The following is a 15,380-nucleotide window of genomic DNA, read 5'->3' as shown; positions in this document are numbered from 1 at the left end:
ACAATCCAGGCTATCTACAGTTTACCTGTGTAGCAAGTCTCGTCAGCCAGGGACAAAGCAGGGGCCCAAGTGATTGATGGGGCTTCTCAGGTCCCAAGCTTCAGGCTCTGGCAGATCTGCCTTCCTGGAATTTTCACTGAAATGATCGAGGTGGGGCTCACAGTGGAAGAGAAGACAGACTCGGGCCACAGTTTAGGAGGTCCGTGGTGTTGACAGTTTCTGGGGAAGGCCCTTCGGTCAGTGACAGCATTCCGAGTAGCGGTTACTCATTTCAAGAGATCAAGTCACCAAAGCTGAGGCTTCTACCTTTTCCCGCATCATCGGGTGCAGGGTTAAGTACAGCTTGACATCAAGGAAACACAGGATCCAACAGTCTTCACTCACGGCCACCTCACCCTGCTGCTGCTGCTAAGTCACTTCAGTCATGTCCGACTCTGTGCAACCCCATAGACATCAGCCCACCAGGCTCCCCCATCCCTGGGATTCTCCAGGCAAGAACACTGGAGTGGGTCCACCTCACCCTAGTTCACTCCATTTGCACCACTGCCTAGACCCAATTGCAGGGAATGTGTAGTATGTAACAGGTGCCAAGTAAATACCAGTCATAGACAAAGTTGGAGCAGTCCATCCCATGTTAGGGTTGGAGACGAGAACGAGCTTCCCTTCCCAGGATTTAAAGCAAGGGCTGACCTGTCACCAGGCTGGGATGCTGCAAAGAAAAGTCAGTCTTACTGCCAGACCCAGATCAAAGAGGTCCGGCAAACATATTCTCACAGGTTTTTTTTTTCCAAATTAATTGCTAACAATTTAAAAATTGTGAGCTTTCAGAAAAATGTTCACTAGCCACCAAAAATAAGATTCAGCAACAGGGGCCACAGTCAACAGGAGCTGTGTAGCAGTTTTCCTTGACCCTCCGAGTCTTCTTCCCATGCAGGGGGATTCGTACCTCATCCCTGTGGGCAGTTTACTTTGTAGCCTCTGCTGTGTATGAAAAAAGCAGAGCTGCTCTGGGCCGAGGGAGGAGGAGGACGTGGCAGCCTGGCGTCCTCCCCATCACCAGGGGAGTTTCAAAGAATCCTAGGGTTCCAATGAACAGCAAGTGTCAAGCTTTACCATTACAGACCCCCTGATCTTTCCAGAAGCCCTACTTGGGACTTCCTGTTGGAAGAAGTGCAAACGTATTGCATTATGAAGGGTTGCGTGTATGCGTGCTAAGTCGCTTCCATTGTGTCCGACTCTTTGCGACCCCATGGACTGTAGCCCGCCAGGCTCCTGTATCCATGGGATTCTCCAGGCGAGAACACTGGAGTGGGTTGCCATTTCCTCCTCCAGGGGATCTTCCCGACCCAGGGATCGAACCCGCGTCTCTTACATCTCCTGCATTGGTTTGTGGATTCTTTCCCACTAGCGCCACCTGGGAAGGCCCTGTGAAGGGTTAGGTTAAGTTATTCATGTGAGGAGCTAGTTCTTGGGGAGGGTGTGACAGGACATCACCCTGGCATCCTTTATTCACAGTATCGGATGTACATTTTAGCTTGTCCAAAACCAAGCTCCCTCCACATCCCTTATCCACCTGCTCCCCTCCCTTTAAGTCTTTTCCACCTCAGGGAATGGCAGCTCGGAGTGCTGCCTCCTCGGGGAAGCCATCCAGTACTCACCCCTATGGTAGCCCCAATCACACTGCCCTATCTCCTAAGTGTGTCTCTCGCTGAGACCGCAGACAAACACTTCGTGGGGGAGGGTGTAAAACCCTCCCACACAAGCTTAATGTTTAAGCAATTGTCACTGACAGGCACCATACCACAGACAAGTTTTTATTACTGTGTCCTGCATATAGATCCCAAGAAATATAAAAACATCTCCAGAATTAGTCAAAGGAACCACTCTCCCCACCCCCAACCAGCCCCTTCCCTCCCTGGATGGGCTCAGATACGGGTGCTGGGAGCAGGTTGCAGGCCAACTCTCTCTATCCATTGAATAAGTTCCATATAAAAATAGATCTGTAGAGGGTTCCCAGGAAGCCGTCAGCCCACATCACACCGGCAACCTGTGTGGGGCTGAGGCCTGGGACCCGTCAGGATGCTGGGACCTCACTCCTCACGGGAACGGAGGTCTACCCTGGACACCGAAGTCCTGCCAACACAGCCAGGGGACTCTGCAGAACAGCTGGTGGAGGTGGGGACACCCTGGCCTCCAGAGCATGAATGACGCCTCTGTAGGTGGGGTGAGGCTCCCTCCACCAAGACGGGGTGCTGGTGTGTCCTTTCCAGGCTCTCCTGGGGGCAGTGGGGGCAGAGTCTGGAGGGCACTGGCAAGGGACCCTCCAGCTCTGTCAAAGGTAGAAGCAGTGTCTCAGCCTCTCCCGGCACCCCCAGGACACTGAGCCGAGGCAGGTGCTCAGGAGATGGGAGAGTGGGGCTGGGGGATTCCTGCCCTGCTGGCAGGATGAGGCTAAAGGCACTGTTGGGAGGCTCCACCCCCACCATGGAGCACTCCCAGGGATGTGCTGCCTCATCCTCCCTCCAGGATCCTCTGCAGGCCCCTCTGCTTAGACTCCTTTTGTCCCAGGCCCTCCATCAACCCTAAGTAAAGAGTCCTCCTCTGGCTCCTCCAAGGTCCCATTCAATGGATGCATCAGACTCAGCCAGGGAACTTTCCCCGACACCCCTCCATGTACACACATCAAGAGTGCCCATCTGCCCCTCTGGCCCACCAACCCTCAGGCCCCAAGGTCTGCCATTGGGGGCGTGCAGTACTTTCTGGAGCCTGAGCTCATCTCCCTGCCTCGTCTGGGCCCTCCAAGGGCTGGCTCTGTCTCCTTCACCCCCTCCTGTAGCCCTCGAACCCTTCCCACCCCATCCCATCCCACCCACACATAGCCACACCCCAGAGCAGGTTTATGTCAGGGGTGACCCTATCCAGGGCCAGTCGCCTTCCTTCTGTCCTACGAAAGCCCTGGCCTCATGATCACCCCCAACTCCAGGAAGCCCTCCTGGATGAGGAGCTCTGGAGTCAGCTCAGTGCAACCACTCCTCAGCGCAAGCCCCACAGAAGAGGACCCAGAATGAGGAGGCATTTCATGGGGGCTGGGTGGTACAGGGGATGAAGCTTGCAAGAGGGGTCACCTCAGAGTACCCCTGGGCTGCCTCAGGGAAGAGTGTTGGTGACACACGGAGGACCAAGGAGTCTCTCCAGAGCTAGCCTCACTCCGGATCAGGAGTCCGGCCCGTGGGCTCAAGCCCAGCTCTGGCCCGGACTCCTCACTGAGCCTTGGTTTTCCCACTGGTACAGTGAGGACTGAACTGGCCCGTTAGAGAAGCTCCTCTGAGAGTCACGTCTTCATTATCCCCAGGGCTGGGAGCAAAGCTCTCGCAGTCCCAGGCAGAAAACCTCTCTCCTCATGTTCCTCCCAGATGTCCTGCCCAGTGAGTTTATAAAAGGAATGCAAAGTAGCAGGGGACGCCTAGTGGGACCTCAGGGGAGCACCGGGACCCTCACCCAGAATGGTCGGCCCAAGGGTGGGGGATGCAGAAATCAGCTCCTGAGTCTGGGGTCCTCAGGGCCCTCAGCACCACCTCTGCCTGCCTGGGTCTCAGGACCAGGGTCCAGACAGGGCCCAGCTGGACCACAGGGAGCTGAAGAGCCACGGCCCACGAGGACGGGTATCCTTGCTAGGTCCCACAGCGGCCCATCCCTCGGGGACCCAGGCTGCCTGCTGCTCTGAGGGAAAGTGTGGCACCCTTTGGGGTGGGCCCCAGACTCCAGTGGGTGCAGAAGACAGAAGGGCATGAATCAGGCCATTTAAAGCTAGGTCCTCCTCCCTGCCCCTGCCCACCTGGGTCTCTGCGACCCTGCATTTCCTCCCACTGTATCTCAGAGGTCCTCCCCAGGATTTGAACCTTTTTTCTATGGGGGCGGGGGGCGGGGCTGAGTCAGCCAAGGTGCTCAGACCGGGGGCAGTGAGAACAGGCAGGGAGGTGGGAAAGACTGCGGCTCCACTCAAGCTCTGGGCTCTCCCTTCCGCACAGGTGGAACGCAGCCAGCAGGGGTCCTGGGTGGGGCTGGGGGCTGGGGCCCCCCTGGGGTCCTGGCCGGGAGAGTGGGGCTGCTCACACCTGCACCCCCCGGCCCTGCAGCTGGAGCACCCGGGCCCGCAGAGCACCAATCCCGCTGAGGAGGTCCTCCCGGTGTTCCGCCGACGAGATGCCCAGGCTCACCAGGTCCCTGGGAAGAAGGCTGGTCAGATCTGGCTGGCTCATCCCCACTGTCTTCTCCCCCTTCCACCTCCCCATCTTCTCTCCCTTCCACCTCCCCCCCGCCCGGGGAAAGACCCAGAATGAGGACAGGTGGGGCCTCCCATGCAGGCAGGGGCAGGGCCCCCGGGTTCCTCAGACTCACTGGGCAGTCATGGCGGCCACAGCCTCTAGGCTCCCATAGCCTGCAGCAGCGAAGCTGTCTTTGTAGCGGCCCAGGTCCAGGGCCTCCAGCCACGCGCCCACGGAGCCAAAGGAGGGGAAGGTGGAGAAGGCACGGTCCGCCAGGGGCGTGGGAGGCCTGGGTGGGGGGGTGGAGGAGCTGTGGTCAGTCAACAGTAGGGACCTGGGGCCCAGACCCAGTCACTCTCTCTGAGAAAGGACAGGCGATGTCATCTGAGGAGATAACAGATGGGTCATCTGAGGACAGGATATCTGAGGAGATGACCGAGTCCCGGGTCAGACCTGGCTCACACTGGGTTCCGGGTATTCTCAGAGCCAGGCGGGGGTTCACGACACCAGGGGAGGCAGAGAGGGGGCCGCACAGGATCCAGCTAAAGGCACCGGGAGTGTCTGGCACGGTCTGGGGTAGGATATAGCAGGCAGGTTGGGGAGGTGACCGCTATTATCTGAACTACAGATTTGTTAGGACTATCACCACATTTACTTACGTGGTCACTGTACCCGGGATACGTGGGGCAAAACCCAGGGCAAGCAGAAATGACTGAGATGAAAAGCTGTGTGTGCCTGAGGCGGGTGGGAGTATTAGATCTGCCTGGGGCAGCTGAGCGAGCAGTCGTATCTGCACAGGCGGGGGAGGACAGGAGGGTGGCTGGACCTGGGGTGGGAGGGCATGCGCGGCCAGGTGAGAGCCCAGCGGGACCGGCACAGTGGGGAAGGCCCCCGGGACGGGTGAGGGGACGCTGTACCTGGCACCGGTGGTGTCGGCACACCTCGGGGGCTCCGGGTCCTGCATCATCTTGCTCAGGAGGCCGTGGATCTGGGAGAACCTGGGCCGCTCGCCCGGGTCCTTCTGCCAGCAGTCAAGCATCAGCCGGTGCAGCGGGGAGGGGCAGTTCCTGGGGGGCGGCAGCCGGAAGCCATCCTCCACGGCCTTGATCACCTAGGCCGTGGGGCGGGGGGAGTGGTGGGCAGACAGGAGGTTTTAGGTTCCCCAGTACACACACTTACCCCATCCCCAGGAAGACTCAAATGGTGGCCAGGCAGGGACTGGAAACAACAGACAGTGAAGAGGGGCCTGGGGCTAAGAGGTCAAGGGTTCGTGGGCAGGGGTCAGGGAGCCGGGGCCTGAGGTCAGAGGGCAACAGGATCAGAAGGCAAAGGAGCTGGAGCCACCCCGGTCACTCACATCTTGGCCAGACATGTCCCAGTAGGGCCGCTCCCCGAAGGCCATCACCTCCCACATGACGACACCGAAGCTCCACACGTCGCTGGCGGAGCTGAAGTGGCCAAACTGAAGCGTCTCGGGGGCGGCCCACAGCGCCGGGCTCCGGCCACTCTGCGGGCAGGCGGGCCAGCCGGTCAGGGGCAGGGGGGCCGGGGTCGCAGCCAGCATTCCCCACCCGCAGAGCGCCAGGGGAACCAGCCACACCTGCCGTGCCCCCCGCTGCTCATCTAAGGGAGAACCCACAAGGGGACCGCAGGCGAGGCCTATGCTGGCGTGGACAGCGGGAGGGAGGGGCGGGAATGACCCTGCCACAGCCGGGAAGGGGGACACGGGGGAGGGCTCCCTCACCATGGTGGTGTAGACCGCCTCTGCTCGGTCCCGGGGGCCCCGGCCGAAGCCAGAGATCTTGCAGACGAGCTCGCTGCTGACCAGCACCCGGCGAGCCGCCAGGCCCCGGTGGACGTAGCCCATTTCCGACAGGTACTTCATGGCCGACGCCAGGCCGGGCAGCAGCCCCATCAGCTGTGCGGCCACCAGCTGGCCCTCATGCCGCTGGGAGGGAGGAGGAGACGGAGGCCCGGCTGCACCCTCGCTTCCCTGGTGCTGTGTGACCCCAGGGAACTCACTGGTCTGCTCTGGGCTTCAGTCGGGCCGCGTCACCTGCCAGGTCAGCCTGGCCAGAGGGCATCTCTACAGAGGATGAGGCCGACCCCAAGTCCCACCAAAGGGAAAAGTGAGGGACCAAGAGAACCACGGTCATCGGTAGCCCCTGGGGCCCAGGCCACTCACCCTGAGGAAGCCATCCAGGGCCCCATGGCTCATGTATTCGGTGACAATCATCAAGGTGCTTCCTGTGGTCAGGGAGGGGGGACACACACGCTAAGGTGCCTGCTGCCCTCTGTGAGCACACGTGCTCCCCACTCCCCACCCGCGCCAAGGTGGCCAGGACCGAGGCCCAGCTCCCTGAGTCTCAACACCCTCCTGCCTGCCCCCTTCTGCTGAACAGCCGGAGAGGTGGCATCTGAGGGGGACAGGGCCAAGGTGAGGATGCGCAGCAAGTAAGCCGGGGGACATCACCGGGGATGCACCCCCAGAGTGTCACCACGCATCCAGAGATCACGCAGAGTCAGAGGCCACGTGAGTCAGTGATGGAGACCTGAGCTCTCCCCATGCTGGGCCGCGTCAGGGCGCCCTCCCATGACTGAGCAGAGAGGGCCTGGATGCGCGGCGCACCCTACCTCCCACGCCGGGGCTCCTCCCCCCCCCACGCTGGTGGAGCACCGGCCCTACCTCGGGTGACCACGCCCTCCAGTCGTACCACGTGGCTGTGGTCGAACTGGCCCAGGGTGAGGGCCTCGGCCAGGAAGCTGAGCCTCTGCGAGTCGGAGCAGCCCTCCCTCAGTGTGTGCACAGCCACGGGGAGCTCCTGGCGGCCCGGGAGCTGCAGGCAGCCGCAGCACAACTCCCCAAACCGCCCTGGGGGAGAACAGCACCTCAGACACCCCCCGGAGGCCGCTGCCTCGGCCAACCCGGGCAGGGTGAGCAGCGTCTGGCTCACAGGCCTTTTCTGGCCTGGGACTCGGGCCTCCTGAGTTCAATCCTGGTGAACTGAGTACTGACCGCCTGATGTGGACTTCTGCTCTGCCCCTCTTCTGGCCTCAGTTTTCTCCTCTGTGAAATGGGGAGTCCTCCCTGCCTCCCTCTGTGGGAAATTTCAAAGCCTCAAAGAGAGGACTATGCATGTGCCCACAGATCAAAGGCGTGCTGGGTGACCATGACATCTATTCCACCACGCTGCCCCTTTCTGGCCTCTGCCCAACGAATCTGCCGACAGTGCTGGGATAGAGTGTTGGGCTCCTGGTGAAAGCGCTGCCATCTCAGCACAGGGGCGGGGGGCTTGCAGACGTGAAGCAAGGAAGCCAGGGCACTGATCACGAGAGAGCACGCACCTGCTAGGAGCCAGACCCTGGGCTGAGTGCTGGGACGCTCCCACATCAGCTCTGAGGCAGACATCACACCCATTTAACAGACGAGAAACTGAGGCTCGGAGCAGAAGACGGATGAGCCCGTCCATCATGAAGCAGTGGAAGAGCCAGGGCTAGAACTCAGGTATGCCTGGACCCCAAGCTTGCAAACGCCCCTCCCCATCGGGCCTTGAAAGCCCGGGACCAAACTTCAGCCAGTGGCAGTCTGCAGTGCCAGCCCTGAAAGGGCCTGAAGGGAGAGAGCTCTGACCTTGGGGGCAGGCAAAGGGGAGGAAGGCAGGGTCACAGATTGCTCTGCCACCTCCCTCCCTGGACCCTGTGGGCAGAGGCCCAGCTTGATGTGGAGGCGGGAGCTTCCTGGACAGCATGGGGACTGGATGAAGGCCAGGCCTGCAGAAATGGGGACAGGACTTGGGGTGGAGGCAGGCTAACAGGATAGAGGTGGGGTGGGGTGGAGGAGGGGCTTCCAGGGAGGGCTGGCAGGTGGTGGAGGCAGGGCTTCCCCACAGACAAGGCTTCCCCGGGTGCCCAGTTTGCCTGTTCCAAGGCTCTTCTCCAGCGTGACACTTTTCGCATCCAGCTCCTTGGCAAACAGATGCACGGCCTGCAGCGGGTCCCCACAGCTCTGGGGATCCACGAATGTGCGACGAGTTGGGACTTTGACTGGCAATGAGGAGAAAGAGATGGGAGTGAGGAAAAGGGCCTCAGCAGTTGGAGCAGTGGGGGCGGTGGGGGGGGGGGGGCGGTATACAAGGAATGAGCACCAAAGAATTGATGCTTTTGAACTGTGGTGTTGGAGGAGACTCTTGAGAGGCCCTTGGACTGCAAGGATATCCAACCAGTCCATCCTAAAGGAAATCAGTCCTGAATATTCATTGGAAGGACTGCTGCTGAAGCTGAAACTCCAATACTTTGGCCACATGATGCAAAAAACTGACTCATTAAAAGACCCTGATACTGGGAAAGATTGAAGGCAGGAGGAGAAGAGGACAACAGAGGATGAGATGGTTGGATGGCATCACCGACTCAATGGACATGAGTTTGAGTAAACTCTAGGAGTTGGTGATGGGCAGGGAAGCCTGGTGTGCTGCAGTCCATGGGGTCGCAAAGAGTTGGACATGACTGAGCAACTGAACTGAAGCAAGGGGAGTCAGGAAGAGGACTGAGGAAGTAAGGTGAGGTGGTGCCCGCCCCGCCCCGGGCCAGGCCCAGACAACTCACAGTGGAAATACAGCTCCTCCTCATCGTGGGCGTCCCGACCTCCTTTGCCATAGCTGCAGGGCCTGGGGTAGGGGATGGGAGTGAGGGTGTCCACAGTCATCCTTTGAGCCAGGCTGTCCCAGCTTCCCATCTCACCAGCACCCAGGGCAGCACCTCTTTGTCCCAAAACAACAGGGTTTGTGCCCCGGGGGAGGGATTTTCTTGTCCTGCCCGTCTGGAAGCTTCTCCCCCCAGCACACATGTAACGCCAGCCCCAGACCTAACCACTCACCCCCTCCGCATTCCTAGTTACTTTCACTTTGAGACTCCATGAATTCTTGCAAATTCAGAGACTTCAAGCCCAAGCCCTGACTTCAAGCCCAAGCTGCCTCCCTGCCTACAGCTGAACACAACAGGCAGGCCTTGTGCCCATGGGCAGCTTCCAGTCTAGTCAAGAAAACAGACCTTGAGAAGGAACCACAAACCCACTCACAGGTCCGAGCAAAGGAGAAGGGCAGTGCACTGTGGGATCATGTAGCTGAGACAAGGTTGAGACCATCAAGGATGGCTTCCCGAGAGCGAGGCCACCGCGGGCCAAAGGACTGCATCACGATCAACAAAGCCATGGGCTGGCATCCGGGGCCCCCTGAGGCAGGGTCCTGCAGGCCCACATAAAGACTTTGGTTTTATTCTGGGGGTGGGGAAGAGGAGAGCCCCGGGGGGAGGCAGGTTTGAGCAGGGGGGTGCCACGGTTCAATTAGCACTTTAGAAAGATCATCCCAGCTGCTGCTATTGTCCCCACAGGAGATGGCAGGAGATGGCTCAGGCTATGGGGTGACCATGGATAGAGAAAAGTAAGAGTGACATTGAGGTGACAGGGCCACAGGGCTTGGGGAAGGCTAGAGGTCAGAAAAGGAGAGGGGAAAGGTAGGAACCACGGTAGTGTTCCGGCTTGCCCAGTGAAGTCAGGCAGGTACCATTTACCAAGATGGAGCGATGACAAGTTCCTGTCTCGACATTTGAGTTCACAGCACCTCTGGGATAAGCAGGGCTGATCAGTGAGCAGGGAGTTAGCTATGTGTGGCGGGGGTGGGGTGGTGGGGGCCGTTTAGAAGGGTCTGCTCTGGAGATACAAGTTCTGGAGCTGGGGGCATTGTCCAGGGAGAGGAGGGAACCTGAGAAGTGGGATGGGTAACAAGTCTGAGGACCCCCACCATCTAGAGATAGGGAAGAGGAGAGGAGGGCTTCCCTGGTGGCTCACATGGTAAAGAATCTGCCTGCAGTGCAGGAGACCCGGGTTCCATCTCTGGGTTGGGAAGATCCCCTGGAGAAGGGAATGATTACCCACTTCAGTATTCTTGCCTGGAGAATCCCATGGACAGAGGAGCCTGGTGGGCTATTATCTATGGGGTCACAAAGAGTTGGGCTGAGCAACTAACAGCACAACAGAGAAGGAAGCCACTGAGGAGACTGTGAAAGAACCACCAGAGAAACTGGAGGGAAATAGGAGGGAAATGGGGGGTGGAAGGGAGGGGGTGATGTCACAGGAAACAGGATCAGAAGAGCAAGGTCATGTGAAGACTCAAGGAGGAGAGGTGAGGGAGACTCAAGAGAAATGGCCACGTGTCAATACCAGCGGAGGTGATCATGCAGGATGGAGTGGTCATGATGGTGGTCCCCCGCATGGGCTCTGGAATCTGATGGCATGGACCACCTCCTAGGACCGCCCCTCACTGTTTGCAGACCAGGTGGCTGGTTTTCTCTTTAATAAGATGAGAATCAAGACAGCCCTGCCTGATCACACTGGCGCCAAGAGCTTACTAAGCACTCAACAAATGTCAGCCAGTGTACAGGGAAGAAGTGGACGTGATCAGCAGTAAGGGCTCCTGAGAAGGTAGGAAGGGGTGGTTACAGCCTCAGGTAGAAGGACTGATCCCGGCTGGGAGGGTGGCACTTCCTCTAGAGAAACAGAGGGAGAGGACGGATGCAGAGACAGGCAGGTGTGCAGACTCAGCGGTGCAGGTAAAGAGCAGGTGTAGCAGACACGGCTGAGAGAGCGAGCCGCGAGGACCGGCAGTCTGCAGGACACAAGCAGAACTGGGGTGATGGCCAGGAGACAGGAGAGGGGGTCTGTGGAAACGAAGTCAAAGGCCCCAGAGGCCAAGGGCTGGGGCAGGTTGTCCAATGGCTAGTGAGGTCATCCAGCGTGGGAACAGGACTTCCACGAACATCCGGGAGAGCTGAGGAGGGGTGCAGGGGGCAAGGCCGGGTGGCTGGAGAAGTGGCAGAGAAAGCGAGACAGTTCCACCTAAGGACGACACCCCCTGGTGAGAACTGGGGTGAGCCAGGATCGACTGAGAGGGCAAGTGGAGGTGAGGAGCCCACTGTGCAGAGCCGGGCACTGCAGAGACGGGGAGCAGAGGAGATGGGCGAGGGACGCTGGGACATGCGTGTTGGAGACGTGTGTCCCTGCCCATCAGTGCTAGACCTGGCAGATTCCCATGTTGGTGCCGTTTGATTTTGAGTAGGTTTTGAAATCCACGCCTGGCCTGCCCCGCCTGCTCTAGTGCAGCGGTCTCCGAGGTGCTCCTGGGCAGCCGCTCCTGTCTTGCAGCCTCTGCCCAAAGATGCCCTTCTGGCTCACCCTTCCCTCATCCTCTCCCGAGCTCACGGCCAACACAAGCTGCTCCCAGCTCCTGTCCATTCCCGCTTTTCTAACGGGTCTCATCTATGGACCTTTAAGCTCCGTGATCAAGGAGCTTGATCTTGATTCTACTTGATTCTACTCTTGTCCTGCTTTCCTGACTCACCTGGCCAGGGCAGAGCTGGCTCTCAGATCCTCTCCTCCTCAGTCACTTTCAGCGCCTCACTTAAGACCAAGCAAATAATCCCATCTGAGCCAGATGAAAGCTCGCTGCCCCTCCGGCCCACAGGCAGTTCCAGGATGCTGACGTGTGGCTCCCGGACCAGCTCATGCCTCTTCTCTTCTCCCCCTACTCCAGCCTGTCACATGCGGCCTTCCCAACCCCTCCAGTCTGCCAACCTCAGCCCCAGCCTGGAACCCACCTGGGGTGCCTCTGCCAGAGGGACTCTATCTTTGCTGAGCCAGACCCAAGCTCCATATCTTCCCCCCTCTGCCCATCCCCTCTCTCTGCCCACTCTCCTGCCAGCCTCCTTCCTCTGGGGCTTGAGGGTTTCTGGTATATGAGTTCCCCTCCCTGTTCTCCCTGCTCCCATACACATACACACACACACACACAGTTTCTGCCTTTCTTCCCTCTGCCTGTGTTCAAGGGCCTCCAGATCCCTTGGGGGCAGGGGCTGGGGGCCTCTGAGCACCTCAGGAGGCTCCCAATCACACCGGAGCAGCCGGAGCTTGATTCCCTCCGCAGCGATGCCTTCTGACATTTAATGAGTGAAGAAGCTAAATCCCCTTCATCCCACAGCAGCTGAGCAGGAGCAGGGCGTGGGGGGAGGGGCCAGGACAGCACCAGTCAGGCCTGTCTCTACATGGCGGTATGCTCCCACGGTGCAAATCCACACGTGTGCAAATGCAGATACAGGTACAGGCACCTGAGGGCAGGGACACAGCCCGCTAGGGGACAGCCAGGCTGGGACCAGTCACCTACCTCCTCCAAATGGCCAGCACACTCATCACAGAGCCCAGGACGAGGAGGGCTGAGATGGTCACCACGGTGACGACGACCGCGGGGCTCTGGTCCTTGGACCCGGAGGTGGCTGGGAGGAAAACCACGAGGTTGAGAGAGGCAGAGGACCAGGCTCCTGGGTAAGCCCCAGAACAGATGCCTGTCCTCACCCCACAGCAGGATTTCCACAGCACCTCCACCCTCGGTCCGGCCTCCCAGTGGCCAGGGACCAAGGCTGCCCCCACCAACCGCAGTGGCACCTGGAGCTTCGTCCTTTCCCAGGGCGGGGCACTCCTACTGCAGCCCAGCTCAGAGAGAGGAGCGGGCGTCCAGATAGGCAGACTCGGGCCTTCCTTTTTGCCTTATAGATGCACAAGGACAGTGGCTCTGCAGGGGCATGGCCTTTTCTCTGAGCTCCCCAACCCCAATCTAGAACTGCCATCAACAATTTTTGTTGTTGTTCAGTTGCTAGTCACGTCCGACTCTTTACAACCCCATGGCTGTAGCACGCCCAGGCTCCCCTGTCCTCCACTATCTCCTGGAGTTTGCTCAAATTCATGTCCATTGAGCCAGTGAAGCTACCTAACCACCTCATCCTCTCTAACAATAATAATGATGAATTAACATTTAATGCACACTTATGTGCCATAACTAAACAATCCTGTTTCATCATCACAAGAAGCCAGGAAAGTGAACTATCCCCATTTTACAGCTGAGGAAACTGACATTGAGAAAAGTTGTGTAATTTGCCCAAGGTCACAAAGCCAATAAACAGTGACCCTAAGATTCAAACCTGATTCCCAAAGCCTCTGCACTGAACTATTTCTCCAGCAGAGGAGCCAAGAGGACCCCAGGCCCTCAGCCCCATCCACTCATCCATCCATCCATCCAACACATGTGCCAGGCTGGCAGTGGTCCTGGGGAGTCAGCAATGGATGAGCCAGAATCCCTGCCCTGGAGGGGTGTACCGACCAGCAGGGGAGACAGAAATGAAAAATCAATGGGAAAAAGAAACAGAAACAGGAGCAGAGCTGAGCAGAGGCACAATCATTTCTTCCTAAAGTCAATGGGGAAGGCTTTGCAGAAGAGGCATCATCTGCACTGGACCTGGAAGATGGACAGGGTTGTTGATGACGCTTAGACGCACTTGCTGGGTCTGGAAAACAACAGGGAATCCCATGTGGCTGGAAGGCAGGCTGCACGGAGGCAGAAATGCAAGATATGAAGAGATAAAGTTGGAAGGCAGGAAGATGAAGGGAACTGGGGGAGGAGACAGAACCAGAAGGGCCTTGAATGCTAGGCCAGGATGATGAGCTTTATCTTGAGGGTATCAGGGAGCCCAGAGCGGTGGACAGAGTTCCTTCCCACAAGGAGAGGAATGAGGGAATCTGCTGGGTCAGGAGTGGGGAGGGAGAGGAGGTGCTTGGAAGAGATAAAGGTTTGGGATAACTGTCAGGAATGGGGAAGATGCTATACAGCCCTGACAAATAAACTGGGATTAGAAAAAGACACTTTAAAAATACAAATAATAAAAAAAAAGAAAAAGACACTTTAGCAGGCAGCCTTGGCAAGGGATGATAGAGGAGATCCAGTTCTGGGGACAGTGGGGTGGGTGCAAAATAATGTCTGGGGAACGGGGGCCAGCAGGGCTGGAGAGCGCTTCAGCCAGGAGAGTCCACGGAGGCTGGGGAGAGATGATCGTGGGGCCAGGAGGGGCTGGGAGCCCGACAGATGTGGTCAGATCCCAAGAGCTGCTATTAGGACGCCACACAGCAAGTGAGGAAGAACAACAGGAGAGAAAGGGAGGGTCAGAGGCCAACAAGGTCAGGGTCAAAGAACAGATTTCAGAGATGGGGAATAGGGTCCCGGGCCTGGCTGGTGGCAGAAGATAGAACAGTTGCCAAGGACTGTTTGAAATGAGCTGTCCTGGTGGACATGGAATTAGAGGATGCAGAGAAAATCAGTGTGGCCGGCGGCCTCTGAGATGACCCTGCAGGATTCTCCACACCCTGGTGTTCCGTGTTCCTTCCCCCATGAGCCTGGGCTGAACACAGTCATTCACTTCTAATGAACAGAATACAGCACAAGTGATGGGATGTCACCACCATGATTAGGTTACAAGAGACCAGCTTCTGTCTTGGGCGCCCTCTTGCTCCCTCTCTCTCTCACAGTCTTTACAAGAATCTAGTTGCTGGGTTACGAGCAGCCCTTGGAGAAGCCTGGGAATCTTGTGCCTGCCTCCAGCAAGCAGCCAGCAAGAGCCCAACTAGGGAAGCACACACTCCTTCCCTCAGGTCCCCTCCACTCCACCCCAGGTAAGCCTGGAGATGGTCGCAGCCCTAGAGGACACCTGGACTGCAGTGAGAGGCCTTACCCAAGGGGCACCCAGCTACGCCATGCGCATATCCCTGACCCCCAGAAACCATGAGATGATGAATGAAGGTTGTTTTTGGCTGTTGAGTGGTAATTTGCCACACAGCAGTGGTTTAACTAGTACGCCGGTGCAGCCTGGTCCTCCTCGTGATCTTGACTTGGGGTCACAGCTCACTGGAAAAAGTGCTCTGCGATTGGGGAACTGCTCTCTGTAGCCAGGGCCACAGCAGAGGAGGCCAGGCGCTGAGCAGCGTGTGTGCTCAGCCGACTCCGACTCTGACAGCCGACTCGGTGCTCTGCCGACTGTGTGCGCTCAGTAGCTCATTTGGGTCCGACTCTTTGTGGCCCCATGGACTGCAGCCCGCCAAGCTCCTCTGTCCAAGGGATTTCCCAGGCAAGAATACTGGAGTGGGCTGCCATTTCCTTCTCCAGGGGATCTTCCAGACCCAGGGATCCACTAACAGAGAAGCACCAGATTAACAGAACTCATCAGTCCTCTTCAACTACCGGCCCC

The 15,380-nt window shown here is 58.3% G+C and overlaps 1 protein-coding gene across 1 annotated transcript in view; it reads right to left on the bottom strand.

The window, feature by feature from the left end:
• Positions 1-2,891: 2,891 nt before the first annotated feature.
• The window catches only part of EPHA10 (EPH receptor A10), a 45,334-nt gene continuing 32,845 nt past the window's right edge, over positions 2,892-15,380 (bottom strand). The window contains exons 8-17 of the mRNA XM_061122345.1: positions 12,476-12,584; positions 8,868-8,929; positions 8,184-8,309; positions 6,952-7,137; positions 6,451-6,512; positions 6,010-6,213; positions 5,623-5,772; positions 5,183-5,376; positions 4,399-4,554; positions 2,892-4,224 (exon numbers count right to left, since the gene is read on the bottom strand). Coding sequence (XP_060978328.1) covers positions 4,110-4,224; positions 4,399-4,554; positions 5,183-5,376; positions 5,623-5,772; positions 6,010-6,213; positions 6,451-6,512; positions 6,952-7,137; positions 8,184-8,309; positions 8,868-8,929; positions 12,476-12,584 — 1,364 coding nt within the window. The 3' untranslated portion in view covers positions 2,892-4,109. The remainder of the gene's footprint in view (positions 4,225-4,398; positions 4,555-5,182; positions 5,377-5,622; positions 5,773-6,009; positions 6,214-6,450; positions 6,513-6,951; positions 7,138-8,183; positions 8,310-8,867; positions 8,930-12,475; positions 12,585-15,380) is intronic.

This window comes from Dama dama, chromosome 20, assembly GCF_033118175.1.
Source record: "Dama dama isolate Ldn47 chromosome 20, ASM3311817v1, whole genome shotgun sequence".
NCBI classification, from domain to species: domain Eukaryota; kingdom Metazoa; phylum Chordata; class Mammalia; order Artiodactyla; family Cervidae; genus Dama; species Dama dama.
This window is presented reverse-complemented; position numbering and strand designations above follow the sequence as displayed.